The sequence below is a fragment of the Heteronotia binoei genome, chromosome 21, assembly GCF_032191835.1.
Source record: "Heteronotia binoei isolate CCM8104 ecotype False Entrance Well chromosome 21, APGP_CSIRO_Hbin_v1, whole genome shotgun sequence".
Classification (NCBI taxonomy): domain Eukaryota; kingdom Metazoa; phylum Chordata; class Lepidosauria; order Squamata; family Gekkonidae; genus Heteronotia; species Heteronotia binoei.
Genome location: NC_083243.1, coordinates 8,394,669 through 8,416,619, shown reverse-complemented (window position 1 = coordinate 8,416,619; position 21,951 = coordinate 8,394,669). Strand labels below are relative to the sequence as shown.

Genomic DNA, 21,951 nt, shown 5'->3' with positions numbered 1-21,951 from the left:
CCTTCCTGGAGAGAGCTATCCCACCCCCTTCCGCTAGAAAATGCATTTCTTCACAGGTAATAAAGTAAATTTTTTGACTCAAGAGTTGTTGGTGCATGAAGGAGCATCTGAGGTTTCTGATCTGAGGTTTCTGATCTGAGGGGTGTTGGTAGAGTCACGATTCAAAGTAACCTTTCGAACAAGAAGTAATATAGATACTTTTTAAAAAGTAAACAGAGTGAGATGAGAAATGAGAAGCTGGGCCTTCGTCCTCCTTGAAGGTACTTTTTGAGCTTCCTTGCGTCAAATATTAATATTGCTGTTGGTTTGTTTCCGTAAAAACATGGAACATTTTTAACAGTCCCACCAGCAGGCTTATGATCTAAATGGACACAAAAGGAAAAGATGAAGTGGAAGAGGTAAGGGAGGACAGACTGAGGTGTCTACAGGGAAACCTCCACATTCAAAAGCAGTCTAGTGAGCCTCTGAATACTTGTGCCAGGAGGCAACCTCAGAGAAAAGCCTGAGGTTCTGTGCTCTGTTGCTGGCCCTCCAGGGGAACTGGGTGGCCACTGTGTGAGATGGACCCTCACTGGTCTGATCCAGCAGGGTTCTTCTGTTGTTCTAATGAAGGCCTCGGCCTTTCTGCCCTGCTGTTGGCTCTCCAGAGGAACTGGGTGGGCACTGCATGAGACAGGAGGCTGGACTAGATGGACCCTCAGTGGTCTGATCCAGCAGGGCTCTTCTGATGTTTTTATGAAGGCCTCGGCCTCTCTGCCTCGTTGGCCCTCTAGAGGAACAGGCTGGCCACTGTGTGAGACAGGAGGCTGGACTAGATGGACCTTTACTGGTCTAATCCAACAGGGCCCTTCTGATGTTCTTATGAAGGCCTCTGCCTCTGTGCCCTGTTATTGGCTGTCCAGAGGAACTGGTTGGCCTCTGTGTGAGACAGGATGCTGGACTAGGTGGATCACTGGTCTGATCCAGCAAGGTTCTTCTGATGTTCTTATGAAGGCCTTGAACTCTCTTCCCTGTTGTTGGCCCTCCAGAGGAACTGGTTGGCCACTGTGTGAGTCAAGAGGCTTGACTAGATGGACCCTCGCTGGTCTGATCCAGCAGGGCTCTTCTGATGTTCTTATGAAGGCCTCAGCCTCTCTGCCCCGTTCTTGGCCCTCCAGAGGAACTGGTTAACCACCATGTGAGACAGGATGCTGGACCCCTGGTCAGATCCAGCAGGGCTCTTCTTAGGTTCTTACGAGGGCTTTGGCATCTATGCCCTGTTTCTGGCCCTGCAGAGGTACTGCTTGGCAACTGTGTGAGACCAGATGCTGGACTAGATGGATCACTGGTCTAATCAGGCAGGGCTCTTCTCATGTTTTTATGAGGCCAGTAGGACAGATCTGTTGGTGCCTGCTAGCTGGGGTGACTAAAAGGGAATCTCCATGTTCAGTGGCATGAACCTCTGAATCCCGGAGCCAGGAAGAAACATCCGGGGAAGGCCTCGGTCTTTGTACCCTGTCACTAGACCTCACTGAGTGACATGAGATGCTGCCCTAGAGGTTCCATTGCTCTGATCCAGCAGGGCTCTTCTGATGAACATATGAACATATGAAGCTGCCTAATACTGAATCAGACCCTTGGTCCATCAAAGTCAGTATTGTCTTCTCAGACTGGCAGCGGCTCTCCAGGGTCTCAAGCTGAGGTTTTTCACACCTATTTGCCTGGACCCTTTTTTTGGAGATGCCAGGGATTGAAGCTGGGAACTTCTGCTTACCAAGCAGATGCTCTACCACTGAGCCACCGTCCCTCCCCTAATGTTCTTATGTCTCTTTAACTTGGGAAAATAAAACAAAAGAGAGGTTTTGAAGACGAAATCACAGTGATTTCCAGAGGTATGAGGTTGGTGAAGCAATTAGGTGGGAGTGAAAATGGGTGTAAATACTCCATCTAGGAATACTTGCTTTAATTTTTAGCCGTAGAAGAGAGCGAGGGCACCTTCAGGATGCACCAAACGTGTGGCAGAGAATCAGGTTTCACTTCTTCGGATACTTTAGATCAGGGGTAGCCAAACTGTGGCTCACGAGCCGCACGTGGCTCTTCCATATGTACTGTTTGGCTCTCAAAACCCCCACCACCCCGTCAGCTGGCTTGAAAAAGGCATTTGTCTCTTTAAGTAATAATAATAATAACTTTATATTTCTATCCCGCCCTCCCTGCCAAGGCAGGCTCAGGGCGGCTCACAGCATAAAAATGCATTATACATCGAGTTATACTTATAAAATCATGGTTAAAACAAATTACAGATTATATTAAAGTTAACATTAACAATATGGTGCTATAAACATTAGATCTTCAATAGAATTCAGTGACTAAAAGCATTTTCAATGGCACTTCCTAGCTTGTCGTTAGTTGAAGGCTATTTTGAAGAGGTGGGTCTTACAGGCCCTACGGAATTGATCTAAGCATCGTAGGGCCCGTACCTCCTCTGGGAGTTGATTCCACAGCAGTGGAGCTGCAATAGAGAAGGCCCGATCCCGGGTGGCCTTCAATCTGGCCTCCCTTGGCCCAGGGATATTCAGCTGGTTTTTTCCAGCTGACCTCAGCGCTCTCAGGGGCTCATATGGGGAGAGACGGTCCCTCAGGTAGGCAGGAAAATGATTTCCTCAAGCCAAGCTGGCTGGTGGCTTGGAGAATGCATTTAAATTTAATGTTGCTTTCTTTCCACACCTCTCCCCTCCCCATGTATTCCTGCCTGCCTGCCTACCTTCCTTCCTGTCTACCTTCCTAACTACCTTCTTTCCTTCCTACCTGCATACCTTCCTTCCTACCTACCTGCTACCTACCTTCTTTCCTTCCTACCTACCTTCCAACCTAACTTTCTACCTACCCACCTTCCTTCCTACCTACCCTCCTTCATTCCTACCTAACTTTCTACCTACCCACCTTCCTACCTTCCTTCCTACCTGCCTGCCTTCCTACCTACCTGCGTACCTTCCTGCCTGCCTGCCTACCTTTCTTCCTACCTACCTTCCTTCCTTTCTTCCTACCTCCTACCTACCTCCTTCCTTCCTTCCTTCCTTCCTTCCTTCCTTCCTTCCTTCCTTCCTTCCTTCCTTCCTTCCTTCCTTCCTTCCTTCCTTCCTTCCTTCCTTCCTTCCTTCCTTCCTTCCTTCTCCTTCCTATTGTAACACTGTTGGTAAGTGCACCATCCATAGTATATCATGGCATCGCAGTGCTACCTGAAATACTATCAGGGGATCTTTCCGTATTTAACATGGGCTTCTCAGAGATCTGAGCAGCGGGCACAGGGAAATAACTCTCCTGAGGATGTTTCCAGTGACCCAAATAACATGCCCAGGAAGTAACATCTTGGGGAAATTTGCACCTGCTCGTCTTGTGGGCACAAGAGAAGTAGCCTTTTTGGTGGCAGCCCCACAATAGTAGAGCAATGTCTCCAGGGAGGTGCACCTGGCCCCCACACTTTTAATCTATGAAAGGCAGTTTATTTAGGAGTGCATTTGTTTAAAGCAGTCCTAAATTGTGTTTTTAAATTTTGTGGGGTTTTGTAGTTTTATGTACTTTATTTTATGTATTTATTAATATTGTAAGCTGTCTTGAAATCTGTAAGGAAGAAAGGTGGGAAATAGAGATGTGAAGGCCCTGGGGGGGGAAAGCGGAAAAAATTGGGGTGTGGGGACGTTTTCCCCACATTTTTTCCTGGAGCCTTTTTTGTTTTTCTCCTAAAAATTGGAAAAATTAAAAAAAAGAAAAAGAAAAAAATTGATTATGGAACGTTTTATTTTAATGTGATGAATATATTTTAAGACAAGGTGTTCAAATATTTTCCAAGTTATTTCTAAAAAATACGTATGGTATCAGATTATTTTAATTTCCGTCCACTAAGTCATGCCCATTCATTGAAACTTAGTCCTACACTCCCTTCTATACACTCCCCCCCTTCAATTCTTTTTATGAGAATGAGTTTTTTTATTTTTATTTAATACTGTGAAAAGGAAATATGAATAATTGTTACTTCTGGATTTATAAAAATTGCTTTGTGGAGGTTTTTTTTGTCCATTCCACATAACCTAGTAAACAGTTTAGGAGATTGTTGCTCCATTTGTTACAACGACAAATAAATATTATTTAAAAAGTAAATTCTGTTTGTAATAATTGTTGGGACACGCTATATTTTTAGTATGCTAGTCGTGATAATTTCATGCCAAGTAAAATTGTTCATAGTCATATTTTATGTTCCTAAAGCAACAGAATAACTTTCAATGTGGAAAAGAAAAAAAAGTGCTAATGTGGCATTTTTTTTTCAACCTTTCCAAAAATTTCTGTGTTTTCCCCAGGAAAAAAAAAAACCGGGAAAAAACTGAGGGGTTTTCTGAGCTTCAAAATTTCCGGAAATTTTACATCTCTAGTGGGAAATAAATTTGTGCTGAACCTAACTCTGAGTGTCTCTGCTACCCACAGCCTTTCTGTTGCTTTTGCTGTCTTGCCGGCTTGTGGGGTGTGGGGGAGAGAGAGAAGCCATCATTTAGTGACAAGACAGAAGCTTGTTTTCAGTGAAGAAATTAACGGGAAGGAAAAAATGACGAAAGCGTTAACCAGGAATAGAATGTTTTTGAGGTGCCTTCAACCGCGTCTTCTTTGTCTTCAGGACTGCCTTATACGTGGGCTCCGTAGTCACCAGTCTCTTCTTCATGTTTGTGAACTTAACGTGTGCATTACTGGTCCATGAGGATGCCCCAAAAGGTCGACTGAGATGGGCAGTGTTCACCCGAGCCATCGTCAACGACACCCTCTTCATTCTCTGTGCCATCTCGCTGGCCTACTGTATGTGCCGGCTGTCTAAAATGACTTCCGCAAACGTCTACCTCGAGTCCAAGGTAAAGGAGGGCCGGGTTTTGCCTGTCTTTCCATGTGTCACGTGCTGTATGTTAGCTCTAACTTGTGGCAGCCCTATGAATTAATAACCTCCAAAAACTGAGAGTCGCGGCGTCCTTGATTGAGTTGCCAGGAGTAGAAAACATAGGCCAGGCCAAATCCAGGCAAATATGAACAGATTAATATGATTCAGTTTTGAAAGCCCTGCAGAATTGAGAAAGGGTGATTAACATGTGGAATTCACTGCCACAGGAGGTGGTGGCGGCTACAGGCATAGCCAGCTTCAAGAGGGGATTGGATAAAAATATGGAGCAGAGGTCCATCAGTGGCTATTAGCCACAGTGTGTGTATATATATGTATATATATAATTTTTTTGGCCACTGTGTGACACAGAGTGTTGGACTGGATGAGCCAATGGCCTGATCCAGCAGGGCTTCTCTTATGTGACACAGAGTGTTGGACTGGATGGGCCATTGGCCTGGTCCAACATGGCTTCTCTTATCTTCTTATGTGACACGGAGTGCTGGACTGATGGACCATTGGCCTGATCCAGCATGGCTTCTCTTATGTTCTTATGTGACACGGAGTGCTGGACTGGATGGGCCATTGGCCTGATCCAACATGGCTTCTCTTATGTGACACGGAGTGCTGGACTGGATGGGCCATTGGCCTGATCCAACAGGGCTTCTCTTATGTTCTTATGTGACACAGAGTGCTGGACTGGATGGGCCATTGGCCTGATCCAACATGGCTTCTCTTATGTTCTTATGTGACACAGAGTGTTGGACTGATGGGCCATTGGCCTGATCCAGCATGGCTTCTCTTATGTTCTTAAGGAATGTCACCATGGAAAAATTACTGATTACATTAATATACATTCACTATGGACAGTAACAAAAGGCTAATTACGACTGGGAATACCATCGCTTTGACTATACGCACTTCTGTTGGTGGGGTGATGTCTCTGCTTTTTATTATACTGCCCAGGTTTGCCATAGCTGTCCTCCTAAGGAGCATTCTGAAAGTTGCTTCTTGACCCTTATACAAGTTTCTCAGGAGACATGTGAGGTGGTCTGGTACAGGTCCAGAGGAGGATGACGAAGATGGTGAGGGGTCTGGGGACCAAGTCCTATGAAGAAAGGTTGAAGGAACTGGGGATATTTAGCCTGGAGAGGAGGCGGCTGAGAGGTGATAGGATCACCATCTTCAAGTACTTGAAGGGCTGTCCTATAGAGGAATTGTTTTCTGTGGCCCCAGAAGGTAGGACCAGAACCAGTGGGTTGAAATTAAATCAAAAGAGTTTCCGGCTCTACATTAGGAAGAACTTCCTGACTGTTAGAGCGATTCCTCAATGGAACAGGCTTCCTTGGGAGGTGGTGGACTCTCCTTTCTTGGAGGTTTTTAAACAGAGGCTAAATGGCCATCTGACAGCAATGAAGATCCTGTGACTTTAGGGGGAGGTGTTTGTGAGTTTCCTGCTTTGTGCAGAGGTCCCTTCCAGCTCTATGATTGTACTCCCATCTCTTTAAGGACTTGCCACAGTTTGTTGTGATCCACACAATCAAAGGCTTTAGCATAATCAATGAAGCAGAAATAGACGTTTTTCTGGTACTCCCGTCCTTTTCTCCATAATCCAGTGACTGTTGGCAATTTGATCTCTAGTTCCTCTACCTCTCCGAAACCCAGCTTGAACTTCTGGTAGTTCCCGATCTACATACTGCTAAAGCCTAGTTTGTAGGATCTTTAACACGACCTTGCTGGCGTGTGAAATGAGTGCAATGGTGCGATAGTTTGAACATTCCTTGGCATTACCCTTCTTTGGGATTGGAATACAGACTGATCCTTTCCATTCGTGTGGCCACTGTTGCATTTTCCAAATTTGCTGAGACAAACAAAAATGTATTTAAGATACAATGCCAGAATCACTTAAGAAAGCACAAGATCGTAGGCGGAATAAATCCATCGATAATACATTAAGCAACAACAGTCTGAAGTTCGTCAAGACAATCTTGTCAATTTCCCATGTCAGTTTCCAATAGAGGCTCATGTCTTTGTTTCTATAGGAAGGGTGTCCAATTCATGAGAGTCAGAATAGGGATATGCAAAAAAAAAAAATAATTTGGAATTACACGGATTCGGAAGTATATTGGGGGGGGGGGGGAATTCGGAATCTGTATATTTCTGAATTCCGTAGTCGGAATAGCCGCATATACGGTAGATGTGCGGCTATTTCCGAATATACAGCCCCATTATACCCTATGGGCCATTGAAATCAATGGCAAATAGGGTATATTTGAAGCCGCCTGGAGGGGGAGGGGGTTTGAGGGAGAGCCCCCAAATTTGCAGGGGACTCTCCCCTACAAACCCCCCAAGTCCCAAAAAGATTGGGCCAGGGGGTCCTATTCCACCATTATACCCTATGTGCCATTGAAATCAATGGCAACATAGGGCATAATTAGAGGCTACTGGGGGGCAGGGGGTTTGAGGGAGAGCCCCAAAAACTGCAGGGAACCCGCAAAGGACTCTTTCCTACAAAACCCCCAAGTCCCAAAAAGATTGGTCCAGGGGGTCCCTGTCTTTGGGTTCCCCAAAAGGCCCATTGCCAACAATGATGGGGAAAGCCCAATTAGTCACTTCCTCCACTGTAATTCCTGTAGGGAAAGTGGCTCTGGCCAGAGGGGAGTTTGAGGGAGAAGCCCCAAAACTGCAGGGCAGCTTCAGGGGACTCCCCAGTATGATCCAGCATGGCTTCTCTTATGTTCTTATGTCTGGGGCAGTGATGCTCTGTATTCCTGGTGCTTGGGGGGGCACAGTGGGAGGTCTTCTAGTGTCCTGGCCCCACTGGTGGACCTTCAGATGGCACCTGGGTTTTTTTGGCCACTGTGTGACACAGAGTGTTGGCCTGATTCAACATGGTTTGTCTTACGTTCTTATCTGACATTTATTCCGTGTGGCTCTTACATTAAGCAAGTTTGGCCACCCCTGCCATATAGCAGCATTTACTTCTCCAGTATATTGTGCCTGTGGAACTGCGCGTTTCATTCCGTGGATCTCTCTGTGTTGCAAATCCTTGGAAAGCCTAAATGGGCAGGGTTTGAAGTGTTTTCCTTGTCCTCCTTTGGGGACTGCCTGGTTTTTATTTAAGGCCTGTATTCCTCTAGCTGGGTTTGGTGCTTCCGAGCGGGAGTTGCCGACGTCCCTTGCGAGAGTTCCAGTCGCAAACCGTTCTTGCTCATTCCACTTTCTGATAAGAGCCATCCGGCTGTCATCCTTGAGGCCGCTGGAATAACTCTGGCCTCTTCAGCTTCATCCGCGTCTCCGTGGCTTTGTGAACTTGGAGCATGCGAAGTATTTCAGAAGTGGTGTTCCGATGCATTGCTGTTCTGGATTTCTTTCTCTGTGCGCTATTTCCTTAAGGAGAGAAAGCTGTTGTATTTTTAATGCGCCTCTTTCTTTTTCTGCATGCACTTTTACTCCCCTCCAGGGCACATCAGTCTGCCAAGCTCTTCTCGTGGGTTCTGTGGTCATCCTCCTGTGCTCGTCGAGGGCCTTCTATAACCTGGTGACGGTGGCAATCTCCCCAGATCATGTGCCCAGTCCCTTCAACTATGGATGGGACAATCTTTCAGATCAGGTAATGGGGGGGTCTTTGAACCAGACCTCTTTAGCTTGGAGAAACGTCTACTGAGGGGTGACATGATAGAGGTTTACAAGATTATGCGTGGGACGGAGAAGGTAGAGAAAGAATTCCTTTTCTCCCTTTCTCACAATACGAGAACTCGTGGGCATTCGATGAAATTGCTGAGCGGTTGGATTAGAAGGAAGTCCTTCTTCACCCAAATGGCGATTAGCACATGGAATTCACTGCTACAGGGGGAAAGGAGGGAGCAGAGTGCCACCAGACAGGCGGAGTGGGGAGGCTGGCAAGTGGAGCGCCAGGGGAGGGGGGGCGCAACCTGCCTAGGCCCCCCTAGAGCCGCCCCTGATAGTGGTATGTCTGCCTTCAAGCTTCTGGGAGTCTATAACTGAATTTGCTGTCTTGCCTGCTTGCGCCAGCGTGCCTAACCTTTGAGCTTGGACGTGTGCTCTGTTTCTGCAGGCCCGAGGGGAGGAAGCCAGCAGCGAGGAGTATGTGGTCTTTGGGGTCGTCCTCTTTGTGTGGGAGCTTGTGCCAACGGTGTTTGTGGTCCTGTTCTTCCGGGCCCAGAGGCTGCCACAGAACTTGGTAAGGCGGTGTGCGTGGACTAGATTTCTGTTGATATACATGGAGAGTGGGGGGGGGGGGAAATGCCCCAGACAGTTTGGTGCAGTGGTGAAGTGTGCGGACTCTTTATCTGGGAGAACCGGGTTTGATTCCCCACTCCTGCACATGCAGCTGCTGGAATGCCCTTGGGTCAGCCAGAGCTCTCATAAGAGTTGTCCTTGAAAGGGCAGCTGCTGTAAGAGCTCTCTCAGCCCCACCTACCTCACAGGGTGTCTGTGAGGTAGGTGGTGTAGCCAGTTTGGTGTAGTGGTTAAGGGCGTGGACTCTTATCTGGGAGAACAGGGTTTGATTCCCCGCTCCTCCACTTGCAGCTGCTGGAATGGCCTCGGGTCCAATCATTAATTATTTCCAAATGGAGGGAAGGCATTTAAAAGGCATGAAGTCCCTTTAAATGTGAGGGCCAGAACTTCCTTTGGAGTTCAGTCATGCATGTCACACCCTTGCTCCTGGCTCCACCCCCAAAGTCCCCAGATGTTTCTTGTGTCAGACCTGACAACCCTACCTTTGAGCAACAAAATGAGAGGCCGTTTGGTGTAGTGGTTAAGTGTGTGGACTCTTATCTGAGAGAACCGGGTTTGATTCTCCACTCCTCCACTTGCAGCTGCTGGAATGGCCTTTTGTCAGCCATAGCTCTCATAGGAGTTGTCCTCTCAGCCCCACCCACCTCACAGGGTGTCTGTTGTGGGGGGAGACGATGTAGGAGACTGTAGGCCGTCTGAGCCTCTGTCCTTGAAAGGGCAGCTGCTGTGAGAGCCCTCTCAGCCCCACCCACCTCACAGGGTGTCTGTTGTGGGGGAAAAAGGGACAGGAGATTGTAGGCCGCTCTGAGACTCTGTCCTTGAAAGGGCAGCTGCTGGGAGAGCCCTCTCCAGCCCCACCCACCTCACAGGGTGTCTGTTGTGGGGGAGGAAGGGAAAGGAGATTGTAGGCTGCTCTGAGACTCTGTCCTTGAAAGGACAGCTGCTGTGAGAGCTCTTTCAGCCCCACCCACCTCACAAGGTGTCTGTTGTAGGGGGAGAAGATATAGGAGATTGTAAGCTGCTCTGAGTCTCTGATAAACCTGCAGTCGTCCCCTTCTTAAATGTGTCTCTGAAATGATTACACAGGAATGGCCACTAGCCAGATGGAAAACAGCTAACTCAAGTCTATGAATGGAAAATCTTGTATTATATACTACCACCAGGGGTGGAATTCTAGCAGGAGTTCCTTTGCATATTAGGCCGCACCCCCCTGATGTAGCCAATCCTCCAAGAGCTTACAAAAAAAGAGCCTTGTAAGGTGGAATTCTAGCAGACGCTCCTTTGCATATTAGGCCGCACCCCCCTGATGTAGCCAATCCTCCAAGAGCTTACAAAAAAAGAGCCTTGTAAGGTGGAATTCTAGCAGACGCTCCTTTGCATATTAGGCCGCACCCCCCTGATGTAGCCAATCCTCCAAGAGCTTACAAAAAAAGAGCCTTGTAAGCTCTCGGAGGATTGGCTACACCAGGGGTGTGTGGCCTAATATGCAAAGGAACCCCTGCTGGAATTCTACCCCTGACTTCGACTTCTACCCATGGTGGCACATTCTACTGCTGCCAGAGGCTTCTCTGCTTGTGGCCATGGTGCTGGCCTTTGGGCAGGGGTGTTGCCCCTCGAACTCCTTGCAGGAGACCGTTTTCTTGATCCGGGATCTAATTCCCAGTTCGGTGTAGCGGTTAAGAGCAGAGGACTTGTAATCTGGGAGAACCGGGTTCGATTCCCCACTCCCCCTCCGGATGCAGTTGCTGGGTGACCTGGGGTCAACCACAAGTTCTCTCGAGAGCAGTTCTCTCGGAGCTCTTTCAGCCCCTCTACACCAGGGACGTGGGGCCTAATATGCAGTGGCATTTCTGCTGCAAATACAGCCCTGGGCAACCCCGCCCCCCCCACTGGTCCCTCCCACTTTCTAAAAATGCTTGACAGGTGCCAAGAAAGGTGTTGGCGGGACCCTATGCTGGGGTGAGGAAGGCGTTTGTGGCATCCTGGAGGAGGAGATTGGAAAGATCTGCCCGCTCCCCCCAGGGCCCAGTCGTTCCCAAAGATCTCAGTGTTCTTTCTTCAAATAAGCCAGCCTCTCTCTCCGTCTCTCAACCTGTCAGGCGCCTGCTGGCATGATCAACAGCCACAGCTTCAGCTCCCGGGCGTACTTCTTCGACAATCCCCGGCGGTACGACAGCGATGACGATTTGCCCAGGCTAGGAGGAGGAAAAGGAGAAGGAGGAAGGTAGGCAGCTGGTGGGGAAGGATGTCTTGTTCGGTAGGACATCTTCTGTAGTGGTCAAAAGAGAGCATAACAGAAGCCATGTTGGATCAGGCCAATGTCCCATCCAGCCCAACACTCTGTGTCATAGTGCCTTCCTTCCTTCCTTCCTTCCTTCCTTCCTTCCTTCCTTCCTTCCTTCCTTCCTTCCTTCCTTCCTTCCTTCCTTCCTTCCTTCCTTCCTTCCTTCCTTCCTTCCTTCCTTCCTTCCTTCCTTCCTTCCTTCCTTCCTTCCTTCCTTCCTTCCTTCCTTCCTTCCAACATAAGAGAAGCCATGTTGGATCAGGCCAATGGCCCATCCAGTCCAACACTCTGTCATACGGTGGCCAAAAAACCAGGTAAGAACATAAGAGAAGCCATGTTGGATCAGGCCAGTGGCCCATCCAGTCCAACACTCTGTCATACGGTGGCCAAAAAACCAGGTAAGAACATAAGAGAAGCCATGTTGGATCAGGCCAATGGCCCATTCAGTCCAACACTGTGTCACACAGTGGCCAAAAACCCCACGTGCCATCAGGGGATCCTTCAGTGGGGCCAGGACACTAGAAGCCCTCCCGCTATTGCCCCCCCCCCCCGAGCACCAAGAAGACAGAGCATCACTGTCCCAGACAGAGAGTTCCAGCAAAACACTGGCTAACCGCCACTGATGGACCTCTGCTCCATATGTTTCTCCAATCCCCTCTTGAAGCTGTCTATGCTTGTAGCCGCCACCACCTCCTGTGGCAGTGAATTCCACATGTTCATCACCCTTTGGGTGAAGAAGTGCTTCCTTTATCTTGAATAATTTTGTATATACCAAAATTATTTCTCTATTATTTGCCAGGCTGTGTGTGTCATAAAATGCAATGCCGGGTAGCAGAGAAATAAACTTTATAAAGGACAAAGACAAACACAATGAAAGATTTTTTAAAAACTTAAAATAAAACATGGATTAATAACATCAGCAGGTGGCGGTCTTAAAGGTGTTTTCTTTGTATCTCTCCCGTACGATCCATTTGTTGTTGTTGAGTTGCAGTCGAGTCCGACTCTTTGCGACCCCATGGACCAAGTCACGCCAGGCCCTCCTGTCTTCCACCATCCTCCGAAGTCTGCTCAAATTCATGTTATTTACATCAGTAACACTGTCCAGCCATGTGTGATCCAGGGAACTAGGCAAAGGAAGCTCTGGCTCTTTCCTTCCTTCTCCAGGGGACTAGGAGGAGCCTCAGCCAATAGAAGGAAGAGAGGCTTGGCTCAGTAGCTCTGCTGTGCGATTGAGAGAGCCTGGCAAAGCGAGCTCTCCTTCCTCCCTAAGGGAGGAGCCTCAGCCAATTGAGAAATAGAGGCTGTGCTCTGTAGCTCCTGTGCAGTTGAGCAAGCCAAGAAGAAGACGACTGCAGATTTATACCCCGCCCTTCTCTCTGAATCAGAGACATAGAGCGGCTTGCAATCTCCTATATCTTCTCCCCCCCACAACAGACACCCTGTGAGGTGCGTGGGGCTGGAGAGGGCTCTCACAGCAGCTGCCCTTTCAAGGACAACCTCTGCCAGAGCTATGGCTGACCCAAGGCCATCCCAGCAGCTGCAAGTGGAGGAGTGGGGAATCAAACCCGGTTCTCCCAGATAAGAGTCCGCACACTTCCCCACTCCAAGCCAAGCAAGCTGTGATGCAGAAGGAAAACAGTATAACAAAGGCGAATCACGGGGAGATAGCAACCAGAAAAAACACCGTGATGAAATTACGAAAACAACTGAAGTCATTGTCAGCAATTAAGTCAAAAAATCGTTAAACGTGGTGATATCTTCACAATAAATACAATCTCATAATGTCAGTAATTCCTACGAAGCCATATAAAGCCAATCATAGCAACTGAGCACATATTTTCAAGAGAAATACAATTCACATAATGAAGTGCTAAGTGCAGAAAAGTGCTTGTATAATAATTGTTAAAAGTCCATTTCAAGAAGACTCCACAGGTCCACCTCCGACGGAGTTGACTCTTGCCGCGCCGTTTCAAATCCCTTTGTCAAAGAAGGGAAATAGAAGTTCTTCCCAAATGCTTACCATACAAAAAATAATGTTTCAGATCTTTAGTCATTCCAATTATTAATTTAATCAACGATGCCTTGGTTTATACAAAAATTCAACCAACTCATCAGTAGAAAATTATTCAAGATAAAGGAAACACTTCTTCACCCAAAGGGTGATTAACACGTGGAATTCACTGCCACAGCAGGTGGTGGCGGCTACAAGCATAGCCAGCTTCAAGAGGGGATTAGATAAAAATATGGAGCAGAGGTCCACAGCATATATATATGTGTGTGTGTGTGCACACACACACACATATTGTCCACTGTGTGACACAGAGTGTTGGATTGGATGGGCCATTGGCCTGATCCAATATGGCTTCTCTTATTTGACACAGTGTTGGACTGAATGGGCCGTTGGACTAAATGGGCCATTGGCCTGACCCAACATGGCTTCTCTTATGTTCTTATGTGACACAGAGTGTTGGACTAGATGGGCTATTGGCCTGATCCAACACGGCTTCTCTTCTGTTCTTATGTGACACAGAGTGTTGGACTGGAGGGGCCATTGGCCTGATCCAACATGGCTTCTCTTATTTGACACAGAGTGTTGGACTGGATGGGCTATTGGCCTGATCCAACATGGCTTGTCTTATGTTCTTATGTGACACAGAGTGTTGAACTGGAGGGGCCATTGGCCTGATCCAACATGGCTTCTCTTATGTTCTTATGTGACACAGAGTGTTGGACTGGAGGGGCCATTGGCCTGATCGAACAGGGCTTCTCTGATGTTCTTATGTGACACAGAGTGTTGGACTGGAGGAGGGGCCATTGGCCTGATCCAACATGGCTTGTCTTATGTTCTTATGTGACACAGAGTGTTGAACTGGAGGGGCCATTGGCCTGATCCAACATGGCTTCTCTTATGTTCTTATGTGACACAGAGTGTTGGACTGGAAGGGCCATTGGCCTGATCCAACATGGCTTCTCTTATGTTCTTATGTGACACAGAGTGTTGGACTGGATGGGCCATTGGCCTGATCGAACAGGGCTTCTCTGATGTTCTTATGTGACACAGAGTGTTGGACTGGAGGAGGGGCCATTGGCCTGATCCAACATGGCTTCTCTTATGTTCTTATGTGACACAGAGTGTTGAACTGGAGGGGCCATTGGCCTGATCCAACATGACTTCTCTTATGTTCTTATGTGACACAGAGTGTTGGACTGGAGGGGCCATTGGCCTGATCCAACAGGGCTTCTCTTATGTTCTTATGTGACACAGAGTGTTGGACTGGAGGGGCCATTGGCCTGATCCAATATGGCTTCTCTTATTTGACACAGTGTTGGACTGAATGGGCCGTTGGACTAAATGGGCCATTGGCCTGACCCAACATGGCTTCTCTTATGTTCTTATGTGACACAGAGTGTTGGACTAGATGGGCTATTGGCCTGATCCAACACGGCTTCTCTTCTGTTCTTATGTGACACAGAGTGTTGGACTGGAGGGGCCATTGGCCTGATCCAACATGGCTTCTCTTATTTGACACAGAGTGTTGGACTGGATGGGCTATTGGCCTGATCCAACATGGCTTGTCTTATGTTCTTATGTGACACAGAGTGTTGAACTGGAGGGGCCATTGGCCTGATCCAACATGGCTTCTCTTATGTTCTTATGTGACACAGAGTGTTGGACTGGAGGGGCCATTGGCCTGATCGAACAGGGCTTCTCTGATGTTCTTATGTGACACAGAGTGTTGGACTGGAGGAGGGGCCATTGGCCTGATCCAACATGGCTTGTCTTATGTTCTTATGTGACACAGAGTGTTGAACTGGAGGGGCCATTGGCCTGATCCAACATGGCTTCTCTTATGTTCTTATGTGACACAGAGTGTTGGACTGGAAGGGCCATTGGCCTGATCCAACATGGCTTCTCTTATGTTCTTATGTGACACAGAGTGTTGGACTGGATGGGCCATTGGCCTGATCGAACAGGGCTTCTCTGATGTTCTTATGTGACACAGAGTGTTGGACTGGAGGAGGGGCCATTGGCCTGATCCAACATGGCTTCTCTTATGTTCTTATGTGACACAGAGTGTTGAACTGGAGGGGCCATTGGCCTGATCCAACATGGCTTCTCTTATGTTCTTATGTGACACAGAGTGTTGGACTGGAGGGGCCATTGGCCTGATCCAACAGGGCTTCTCTTATGTTCTTATGTGACACAGAGTGTTGGACTGGAGGGGCCATTGGCCTGATCCAACATGGCTTCTCTTACGTTCTTATGTGACACAGAGTGTTGGACTGGACTGGCCATTGGCCTGATCCAACATGGCTTCTCTTACGTTCTTATGTGACACAGAGTGTTGGACTGGATGGACCATTGGCCTGATCCAACATGGCTTCTCTTAGGTTCTTATGTGATACAGAGTGTTGGACTGGAAGGGCCATTGGCCTGATCCAACATGGCTTCTCTTATGTTCTTATGTGACACAGAGTGTTGGACTGGATGGGCCATTGGCCTGATCGAACAGGGCTTCTCTGATGTTCTTATGTGACACAGAGTGTTGGACTGGAGGGGCCACTGGCCTGATCCAGCAGGGCCTCTCATGTTCTTATGTGACACAGAGTGTTGGACTGGATGGGCCATTGGCCTGATCCAGCAGGGCCTCTCATGTTCTTATGTGACACAGAGTGTTGGACTGGATGGGCCATTGGCCTGATCCAACATGGCTTCTCTTATGTTCTTATGTGACACAGAGTGTTGGACTGGAGGGGCCATTGGCCTGATCCAACATGGCTTCTCTTATGTTCTTATGTGACACAGAGTGTTGGACTGGAGGGGCCATTGGCCTGATCCAACAGGGCTTCTCTTATGTTCTTATGTGACACAGAGTGTTGGACTGGAGGGGCCATTGGCCTGATCCAACATGGCTTGTCTTATGTTCTTATGTGACACAGAGTGTTGAACTGGAGGGGCCATTGGCCTGATCCAACAGGGCTTCTCTTATGTTCTTATGTGACACAGAGTGTTGGACTGGAGGGGCCATTGGCCTGATCCAACAGGGCTTCTCTTATGTTCTTATGTGACACAGAGTGTTGGACTGGAGGGGCCATTGGCCTGATCCAACATGGCTTCTCTTATGTTCTTATGTGACACAGAGTGTTGGACTGGAGGGGCCATTGGCCTGATCCAACAGGGCTTCTCTTATGTTCTTATGTGACACAGAGTGTTGGACTGGAGGGGCCATTGGCCTGATCCAACATGGCTTGTCTTATGTTCTTATGTGACACAGAGTGTTGAACTGGATGGGCCATTGGCCTGATCCAACATGGCTTCTCTTACGTTCTTATGTGACACAGAGTGTTGGACTGGATGGACCATTGGCCTGATCCAACATGGCTTCTCTTACGTTCTTATGTTCTTAAGATGCAGAAGGAAGCAAGAGTGAGGGAGAAGGAAGCAGACGACATCCAGTCGCTTGTAGGCCTGATCGGGCATGTTTGACATGCCTGGCTTAGAGGGGAACCTCGTTAGCGATGTGTTTCCTTTGCCAGGGAAAGCTTCTAGCACTGTGGCCCACTTTATTTATTTTTTTCTTCTCTCTCTCTCCCTAGCTTGACTGCTCCCCAAAACCCCGGCTGGTACGGTTCCCTGATGGAGAGCGACAACGGCGCCGTGGTCCCTCCCTTGAGCACATCTGCGGCAGATGCGGCCCCCCTCCTCTTCGCACACGGAGGCGCGGAGCCGACGAACCAGCACCATTTTCATCTGACGCCCCAGAACTGATGCCAACGTGCCTCTCGCCGGGGGACTCCGGCAGGAGCAGAAGGAAGTTAGCCCCTGCTTGGGGGCCCACAAGTTTTAAAATCTGGGACCAGAGATAGAGGACTCCGCTCTTGAGAACACCCGGGTCAGTCGCTGTCCTCTAGTACTGGAAAGCAGTGCCGGTGCAGACGTTTCTAGACCCGCTTGTCGGCGTGGGCCGAGCGGGACAGCAAAAGGCGGCTGAACAGCTTTTGAAGGACCGTGCCTCCCTGATGGCTATTTTGCACTTTTTAAACCGAGCCTTTCCAAGGAATAAAAAGCTCCCCCCCCCCCACCTTCGAGCCTTTTCCTTCTCTGCGACGGGACCTGCCGTTCGGTGGACCGCTTCCGATTGCACGCCCGCAGCCGGGAAAGGCGCTTGGTCTTCCTCACAAGGACTGGATCGCCTCTGCGTATTTAACGGCAGAACTTCGTTTCTCAGAGTTGCTGGGGGGCGGGTCTCTCTCTGCTTTTTTGCTTTGTACTTTTAACCGGGGCGGGAGGGGAGAGAACATGCTGATACGCTGGAGTGCCATATTCCCACGAGGTAAACCTTGCTCTCCATCAGAACTTCATTCTGTGGTCATGGGGGGTGGGGACAAACCCTAGTTCTTGCATGACTCTTTTCCTGGCCCGTTTCTGGCACCCGGTTTTCTGGTTTATTAACGACGACCTGCAGTCCGGTAGTATCTTCCGGAGACAGTGCATCCAGAGGGGTAAGTTACTGGCATGTTCTGGAGGGAATGAAGCACCGCTTGATCGGGTCAGTGGCCACAGAGGTTCTTGTTCCTCTGGACCAGGGATGGCCAAACTGCAGCTTGGGAGCCACAGGTGGCTCTTTCACACACATCCTGTGGCTCTCGAAGCCCCCCTCTGCCCTGTTCGCTGGTTTGGAGTAGGCAATTTGTCTCTTTAAATCACTTTTCCAAGCCAGCCGGCGGCTTGGAGAACACATTGAAAGTTGCTTTCTTTCCACCTCTCCTTCCCGTCTGTTTCCTTCCTTCCTTGTGGCTCTCAAAACATCCGATGTTCATCTCTTGCGGCTGTCAGACATCTGATATGCCGGCTATCCTCCTCTCCTGACATGTATTACACGCACACAAAGCTCCAAATAAGAGGACATAAGAGAAGCCATGTTGGATCAGGCCAATAGCTCATCCAGTCCAACACTCTGTGTCACAGAAGAACATAAGAGGAGCCATGTTGGATCAGGCCAATGCCCCATCCAGTCCAACACTCTGTGTCACAGAAGAACATAAGAGAAGCCATGATGGATCAGGCCAGTGGCCCCTCCAGTCCAACACTCTGTGTCACATAAGAACATAAGGGAAGCCATGTTGGATCAGGCCATCCAGTCCAACACTCTGTGTCACACAGTGGCCAAAAAAACCAAGTGCCATCAGGAGGTCCACCAGTGGGGCCAGGACACTAGAAGCCCTCCCAATGTGCCCCCACCCCAAGCACCCAGAATACCGAGCATCACTGTCCCAGACATTAAGAATATAAGAGAAGCCATGTTGGATCAGGCCAATGGCTCATTCAGTCCAACACTGCGTCACACAGTGCCCAACAAAACCCAGATGCCATCAGCAGGTCCAGCAGTGGGGCCAGGACACTAGAAGCCCTCCCACTCTGCCCCACCCCCGCAAGCACCAAGAATACAGAGCATCACTTGCCCCAATATGCTGTGGCTAATAACCACTGATGGACCTCTGCTCCAGATGCTGATCCAATCCCCTCTTGAAACTGTCTGTATTTGTAGCCACCGCCACCTCTTCTGGCAATGAATTCCACGTGTTAATCACCCTTTGGGTGAAGAAGTACTTCCTTTTATCCATTCTAGCGCAACTGCTTAGCAATTTCACTGAATGTCCACAAGTTCTTGCATTGTGAGAAAGGGAGAAAAGGACTTCTTTCTTTACCTTCTCTATCCCATGCATAATCTTGTAAAGCTCTATCATGTCACCCCAGCAGTCAACATTTCTCCAAGCTAAAGAGCCCCAAGCATTTTAGCCTTTCTTCATAGGGAAAGTCCTCCAACCTTGAATCATTCTAGTTGCCCTTTTCTGCCCTTTTCCCAATGCTATAATATCCTTTTTGAGGTGCGGTGACCAGAATTATACACAATACTCCAAATGAGACCACACCATCGATTTATACAAGGGCATTATGATACTGGCTGATTTGTGTTCAGTTCCCTTCCTAATAATTCCCAGCATGGCGTTGGCCTTTTTTAGTGCAATCGCACACTGCCTTGACATTTTCAGTGAGTTATCTACCACGACCCCAAGATCTCTCTCTTGGTCAGTCTCTGCCAGTTCACACCCCATCAACTTGTCTTTATAGCTAGGATTTTTGGCCCCAAATATGCACCTCCTTCCACGTATAGGTGTGGAACGCCTGTAATGTGGTGGGTTATAGCTGGAGGGCTCTTCTCAGGGGCCACAGAGAGCATTTCCCCATCTGTAGGCCTCCCATTTGGTAGATGTCTTAAAGGGTCTCCTTCTGTGCTCATTTGAGTTCCCACTGGTTCTGGTCATACCTCCTCTTTTCTCAAAAGCCGGATGCACCGAAATCGGTCATTGAGAAGGCAAACGCTGTCTTGCTTACGGAGCTGTTTCCTTTTGCAGCGTCTAGCTAATTCTGTTTTTCAGCCACAGGGGTGCGCTGTTCTCACCTCTGCAACCCCGGTCAGTAGCCAGCCTCCACAAGATTGCTAGGCGGAGATGGCAAGGAAACACACACACAACCTGCATGTACTAAGTCCCAAATCCATTTACAGTGAATGTTAGAGGTGCTGAGGATGCGTCAGCGCAAAGACCCACCGGTTTCGCTTACCCATCTTGGACCGTTTGCGAGTTTTGGTAGCTTCCGTGTGAATCGCCATCACCAAATCCGGGGATGCGTCCTATAAAAGTGTAGAGCCAAGTAAGAGTCAAGTTGCAACTTCAAGACCAACAAAGTTATACTCAGAACAGAAGCTTTCGTGTGCTCCAAGCACACTTCACCAGACGAGGAATCGGGTGCAGTGAGCCGAGCTGCATATAGCTGGTAGGCAGTGGTCTAGGATGCAAAATGTTACAAAATTTAAGATCCAATGACAGAATGGTAAAATTAACAAACTCAGCAAACCTTTGATCTGGGTAGCATGAGAAACCAATAAAACAGTAACTTGTCAAAATGTGAATCACTCTATAAGCAAGCCTGGGCCAAATAGAAAATCTGAGAAAGGAATGCTCTCCATTTGGCCCAGACTTTCTTATAACAATCGAGTGATTAACATTCTCACATTTTGAGAATAAAACATGTTACTGTTTTATTGGTTTCTCACACTCACGTTACCCAGATCAAAGGTTTGCTCTGTTAATTTTACTATGCTGTTAAATTGTACTATTCTGTCATGGAGCTAAAATTTGTACCATTTTGCATCCTAAACCACTGCCTACGAGCCAGTTTGGTGTAGTGTGCGGACTCTTATCTGGGAGAACCGGGTTTGATTCCCCACTCCTCCACTTGCACCTGCTGGAATGGCCTTGGGTCAGCCAGAGCTCTGGCAGAAGTTGTTCTTGAAAGGGCAGCTGCTGTGAGAGCCCTCTCAGCCCCACCCACCTCACAGGGTGTCTGTTGTGGGGGAGGAAGGGAAAGGAGATTGTGAGCCGCTCTGAGACTCTTCGGAGTGGAGGGCGGGATATAAATCCAATATCATCTTCTATATGTAGCTCTGCTCACTGGACCCGATTCCTTGTCCAATGAAGCGTGCTTTGAGCACACGAAAGCTTCCGTTCTGAATAAAAATTTGTTGGTCTTAAAGGTGCGACTTGACTCCTACTTTGTACTACTGCTTCAGACCAACACAGCTGCCCAGTTGGATCTACCTGTAAAAGTGTATTTGCCTTTTCAAGCGGGAGCTATGGTGTGAGATTTGCCTCCGTTTCCCTTGATCACTCCTGGATTCCTGGCAAAGCTAATTGGCACCCAAGCTAGAACAAGCACTCTTGTTCATATGAACAGTCTCCCTCCTTCCCCTTCCCCAATTTGCCTTGATTACTTTAAGGTTGGCAGGTCTGTGTTGCAAAATACCTGGGAGACTCTGGAGGTGGATCTGGGAAACGGGGTTTGGAGCAGGGTTTCAGCGTGGTGCAACACCACAGAATTCACCCTTCCAAGCGGCCATTTTCCCCAGAGGAGCTGATCTCCGCCAGCTGGAAGCCAGATCTCCAGGCCCCACCTGGAGGCTGGCACCCTAGATCACTCCTGGACTCCTTGCAAAATTAGCTGACGCCCAACCCCCATAGTCCGGGGGTGGCCAACGGTAGCTCCCCAGATGTTTTTTTTGCCTACAACTCCCATCAGCCCCAGCCAGCATGGCCATGCTGGCTGGGGCTGATGGGAGTTGTAGGCAAAAAACATCTGGCGAGCTACCGTTGGCCTCCCCTGCCAAAGTCCTTTCCTAGTATGATCTGCCTCTCCCTTTAACCCCTTGCCTTCCTTTTTGCCCATAAAGCACCAAAGACAAGCTTATTTTTCTTCTCTCTCCCTTCCTCCCCGCCCTCCCCTTCCCCACACTTTTGGCTGTCTGGTTTCTTGCTTATGAATATTCCACAATGCACTTGAAGCACTTTAAGTTTTTGTTTTTGAGGAGGGGAAGCTGGGGGAGGGGGGGTGTTGCAAAAAGGGCTGCAGGGGCGTCTGGTCCCGTTGTTGCGCTGACCTGCGTGGACG

The 21,951-nt window shown here is 48.6% G+C and overlaps 1 protein-coding gene across 2 annotated transcripts in view; it reads left to right on the top strand.

Annotated features, from left to right (window-relative positions):
- Positions 1-17,524, top strand: part of GPR137C (G protein-coupled receptor 137C) — a 30,723-nt gene extending 13,199 nt beyond the window's left edge. Inside the window, exons 3-7 of one of the 2 annotated variants that reach the window (XM_060262316.1) lie at positions 4,646-4,874; positions 8,358-8,507; positions 8,973-9,098; positions 11,257-11,381; positions 17,040-17,524. In XM_060262316.1, the coding sequence (XP_060118299.1) occupies positions 4,646-4,874; positions 8,358-8,507; positions 8,973-9,098; positions 11,257-11,381; positions 17,040-17,211 (802 nt within the window). In that variant the 3' untranslated portion in view covers positions 17,212-17,524. The remainder of the gene's footprint in view (positions 1-4,645; positions 4,875-8,357; positions 8,508-8,972; positions 9,099-11,256; positions 11,382-17,039) is intronic. The other variant, XM_060262317.1, reaches the window with a different exon arrangement.
- Positions 17,525-21,951: the final 4,427 nt, after the last annotated feature.